At 39.2% G+C, this 5,000-nt stretch overlaps 2 protein-coding genes across 2 annotated transcripts in view; one reads left to right on the top strand and one right to left on the bottom strand.

Annotated features, from left to right (window-relative positions):
* LOC137977827 (ras-related protein Rab-23-like) overlaps nt 1-2,896 on the top strand; it is a 19,437-nt gene extending 16,541 nt beyond the window's left edge. Inside the window, exons 6-7 of the mRNA XM_068825168.1 lie at nt 767-850; nt 2,009-2,896. Coding sequence (XP_068681269.1) covers nt 767-850; nt 2,009-2,169 — 245 coding nt within the window. The 3' untranslated portion in view covers nt 2,170-2,896. The remainder of the gene's footprint in view (nt 1-766; nt 851-2,008) is intronic.
* The window catches only part of LOC137975130 (melanocortin receptor 5-like), a 387,070-nt gene that overhangs the window by 303,020 nt on the left and 79,050 nt on the right, over nt 1-5,000 (bottom strand). The gene's annotated exons all lie outside the window — the stretch shown is intronic.

The following is a 5,000-nucleotide window of genomic DNA, read 5'->3' as shown; positions in this document are numbered from 1 at the left end:
TACACGTTTGCATTAATCAAGACCAAAAAATAATGCTGTATTTTTGTTTCCAATAACAATTGAAGTGCAATGGAGCTATTGTTTGTGAGTTGTATCCATGCATGGAGAGGATGTAAATGGATTGAAACTTGAAAAAAAGGCTGGAGATGGTGTCTGCAGAAAGTGGACAAAAATTAAATAGGAATGGCTCTTTGTGTAATAGCTATATTTCATATCTTAACAGTGTGTTGTCAGGTATGTTGTATGTGTTAGCTTAAGTACTAATTCAGATTTTTACCCAGTTTTGACATAAAAACAGCAGATTTATCATGACACTGCCCCTTTAAATTTATTTCCTTTGTTAAATGAAGTCTTCTTCTTCCTCCCTCCCTTCTTTCCTTCCTTCCTTCCTTTCTTTCTTTCTTTCTTTCTTATTTTCCTATTCTTCCCTCCCTTTCTTCCTCCCTTCCCTCCTCCCTCCCTTCCTTCCTCCCTTCTTTTCATCTGCCCTTTCATCCACCCTTCCTTTCTTCCCTCTTCCCTTCCTTCCTTCTTTCTTTTCTTCCTTCCTTCCTTTCTCCCTCCCTATTTTTTCCTTCATTCCTGCTTTCCCCCCTCCCTCCCTTCTTTCCTTCCTTTCTTCCTCCCTTTCTTTCCACCGTTCCTTTTTTCCTTCTTCCCTTTCTTCCTCCCTTTCTCCCTATTCTTGCATCCTTTCTTTCTCACTATTCTTCCCTCCCTTTTTCTTCCCTTCCTTTCTTCTTAACAGGCACATTTTTTATTTCAGTTTTTATGTATCTCTCTGAGAGATATTTAGAGATGTTACAAAATGTGGAAGTTGAAGAACCTAAAGCACAACAGCACAAGAATGGTAAGATTTCATTTTTTCACCATTGTGGTTTCATTGTTTTCAGTTAATGTTTCATTCTCTCTAGCTAAGTGCAGCATAATATTGTTCCTGACCATTCTTCCACCCCTGTGTTTGAGCCCTTTTGGTGGGAAGCGGGGTTCACTATGCCAGCTTTTTTGAATTAGCAGCATTCCAGTTGTGGCGTTCAGATTTTCACAGTTGAACAGCATTTAAATGGGCAATTGATTGTTGATTAGTTGGTTTAATTGAATTTTACGATAAATTGGCCAAGAAAAAGGAATTAAAAAATATTAGGCACACCAATGTTGCTGGTTATTCAAGATGGATATGTTGTGGTTGAAATTTTCCTCTGATTAAAATTCTTCAAGCCAGTTCAATATTTAAATTTTTCTTTTGTTTCAGATTATGAATTCATGTTACACAAAGAAAAATCAAAATTAAGCACGGTGCCTACTATTGTTATTGTGCACACGTTCTTTTCATCTGGATTTACACAGGTTTCCTGTGGGTGGTTCGTACTAATTCTGGGATATTTTTGCATGGTTCAAAACTATGTGGAGAAACCAGAAAATTACTGTAGCAAGTGTTCTTGGTATCCAAATTAGGGGTAACCATGCATTTTTCATTTTTCTGTTTGGCAAAGAACGCCATACATTGCTTTGTATTTGAACACTTTTTACAAATATTGTTAATTCATTATCTATGAAAAATGTGTACATGTTGTGACCCCCAATTTTCTTTCTGGATTTCAACACATAACGCTTGTTAAGATCTGCTTTTCCCGCATATTCATAAACTGTGCAAAAATACCTTTGAATGGACCTTTTTGTAGATACGGCGGCCATTTTGATTTCTATTGTTTCAAAAGACATAATTTATAATTAAAATGTATTTGCCCCCTGGGCATCCCATAATAGCTATTTGAAACAATAGAAATCAAAATGGCCGCCATATCTGCAAAAAGGTCTATTAGTACATGTAGGCTTGAAAAACCAAGAAAGAATTTGAACCACAACAGACACATTGCTTGTTTGGCAATTTATTAGCGTTAGCCTTGAGGAAACTTGACTTGGGAAAAATATTGGTCATCGTTGGTATGTTTTCACTATTTGCTCATTGCCATGTTGGTAATAATATATTTTATATATTATTTCATAGTTGCTGGAATGTTTAACACAGCGTCACCAGTAAATAACACACAGCCTGCAAACAACAATGCCCGTGCTACACAGCAAGTAGAAACTGGAGATATAATAACCTTAAAACCAAACAAGCAACGGACAAAGGGAAAGAAGAAAGCTCCATGCTCCTTGTTGTAATGCATTAATTTTATTGGTTGAGTCCATGGCAAGGGCGTCCACTGGATCAGTGAATATGAAATGAAACCAGTAGCCACAGCAAGGAGAGCTTTTTCTCAAAAGAATTCATCGTCTGCATTTATTTGTGCACATACAGTGGAGATGACAGAATGGAAAGTGTGTGATTTTGCATCACAAAATGGCAATTGGAACTAATTGTGGGACATATTGCTTCTTGTTGTGAAAGTAACTGGCAATCATCTATTGGTATTTTTATTGCTTTAACGGCAGTTGATATTTGTGCACTAATGGAGCTTTTCAGGGTGAATTTTCTGCCATTTTGACAATGGAGCAAACAGCGCACAAAATACAATACCTGTTTCAGGGGTACAATGTCAACTGCTCAAATATTTGATAACTTCCATTTGTTGTGGCAGCCGTAGTTATGCAAGCAGTAAAGAAGCAGGAAAGCTGCAAGCTGGAGATTGCCTCCCCAATCTTTGCTGCTCCTTTGCAGCTCACGTGTCTCGCTGCCACAAAAACCTTACATCTGATATGAAATCAGCACAAACTTCAATGGTGTAGGTAAATATGGAGGTCAATTAAAGAAGCAGTCATGCTATTTTAGGCTGACAAAACAAACGTTTTTGTATCAGAAGCGACCAAAACAATGCTATACTTTCTTTACCAAAATCCAATCGAGGTATTTTTGCCGTGATTGGCTAGGGATGGAGAGCATAGGAAAGAACTTGAAAAAAAAGACTAATTTTTATCTGGCTTGGGCATGACATTAAAAAAAAAACAATGCCAAAACTTGGATAGAAGATCCTTTAAAGTGGCTATCACGTCAACACAGTTTTCCACTTTATTTATTCTCCATATCGACCCAAATACATTGTGTTGTTTTTAGAACCTTTGGATTGAAAATTCACTTTTCTATTTGCTTTGAAAGGTGGAAAAAGTGGTGATACTTTGTTCCAAAACCGAGCAATGGAAGAGAGGGGGTTCGATACCGGGTGGACGTCACAAATTAATTTGCATGGCTGTTTTCCAAAGAACCAGCAAAATGCAATGCTGTTTATGACGTCAACCCGGTATTAAGCCCATTCCCCTTCATTGCTCGGTTATGGATCAAAGTATGACCATTTTTTCCGTCTTTCAAAGCAAATAAAACGGCGAGTTTTCAATCCAAAAATTCTAAAAACAACGCAATGTATTTTCGGAGAATAAGTGAAGTGGTAAACTGTGTTGAGGTGAAAGGAACTTTAAGGAATTCCTTTCATAACATCTCATTGGGCTATCAGGAATGGTATGCATTTAAGTGCTTTGTTCTGCGTTTTCCCCAGTTTTAAACTAAAATATTAAAACTAACCTGACAGTCCCCTTTAAACGTGCTTTCACTTTTCAATCTCCATCCGTGGCGACCCAGCGGCAGTCAGATGGGCCGGGGAAAAAAGCGTCAGAACTTTTCAGTATGGAGTAATGTAAATGTAATTTGTTTACCCACGGAATACCTTAAGAGCGCTCTGGAGCTCGTTCAACATGTGCCAGTGCATTTCGGATCGAATTGCAATTTGGCAGTGTTGGTTTTTGAGGAGAGGGGAAAACCGGAGTACCCGGAGAAAAACCTCTCGGAGCAAGGAGAGAACCAACAACAAACTCAACCCACATGAGACGCTGCGACCGGAAAATCGAACCCGGACCATATTGGTGGGGGACGAGTGCTCTCACCGCTGCACCACTCCAGACCTGCTCCCGTTAACGCTAAGGGCCTCTTCATATGATCCAGGTTGACTCGGTTGCTGGGGTGAAAATGGATTCTGTTCTCATGAGAAATTTCAGCCAGCTTACCTCGGTAAACAGAGGTGACACGAGCATTCAGGCGTGAAATCTAACGAACAGGGCTCGCGAGACTTTTTGGCTTTTATTTGTTCTAGAACCCTCTACCCTGCGAGCAGTTTGTTTCTTCTACGCTTCCCGAGAAGCGTAGGAGAAACCAACTGCTCTCAGTGTAAAAACCCTCGAGATATTTTTTTTCTTTTTAGTTGAAGGGGCTATGTCACGTTATTTTCGCGCGTTTAGGGGAAATCTTTGAAACTCGGAAAATGGTAATGTGGAATTGTTTTACTGATAAAGTTATCGTTACATCACCAGCAAGATGATTCTGAGCAAAAACGGCCTTTATCCAGTCGATTTGCATAAACTTGAAAAACGTCCGGCCGACATTTTTCAAGATTCCCCAAATGCAATCGTTTAAATCTTGTCCATCTTTTGTCCATCCATGCTTCTCTTTCCTTTTGCTGTATTTCGTTTATGTTATTCAACGGTTTTAAGTGGTTATTGCAGTTTTAAAATAGAATGAAGTTCATTTTATTTTTTTTTGGACATTTGGCTGTTATTTTGCGTGACATAGCCCTTTAACAATTGAAAAAGGTTATTTTGAACTTAGATATATATCGAAAACAAGGAGTTGAAAACTCGGTGTAGTTCTTTCTGTCACGAAACTGCATTGTGTCATTGTCATGCTGGTGGTAACCGGGCCTAAATGTTCGTAAGGAACACTGTTCATCCTGGTCGCCGAGATGGCATGGTCAAAAACCGAACCTCCCCTCATATGAAACACAGCGAGGTTTTTACAAAGGTTTTAGTGGTGAGGCGTGACCTCGGAAATCCAGCCCCGTCAACCGCGTACATGGAGAGGCCCTTAGTCTTACCAGAAACCCAAAAGGGTTGAAACGTGTAACCGCCCCTTGTGTGCTGGGAAACAAGCTTCTGAATATTCAATTTGCTAAGTACCATATTTGGAACAACAAGAGCGACGTGTTTCCAAATATGGTACTTAGCACTGAAAC

Source organism: Montipora foliosa, chromosome 11 (genome assembly GCF_036669935.1).
Source record: "Montipora foliosa isolate CH-2021 chromosome 11, ASM3666993v2, whole genome shotgun sequence".
Taxonomy (NCBI): domain Eukaryota; kingdom Metazoa; phylum Cnidaria; class Anthozoa; order Scleractinia; family Acroporidae; genus Montipora; species Montipora foliosa.
Note: the sequence above shows the minus strand (reverse complement) of the source record. Positions and strands in the feature narration are given on the sequence as shown.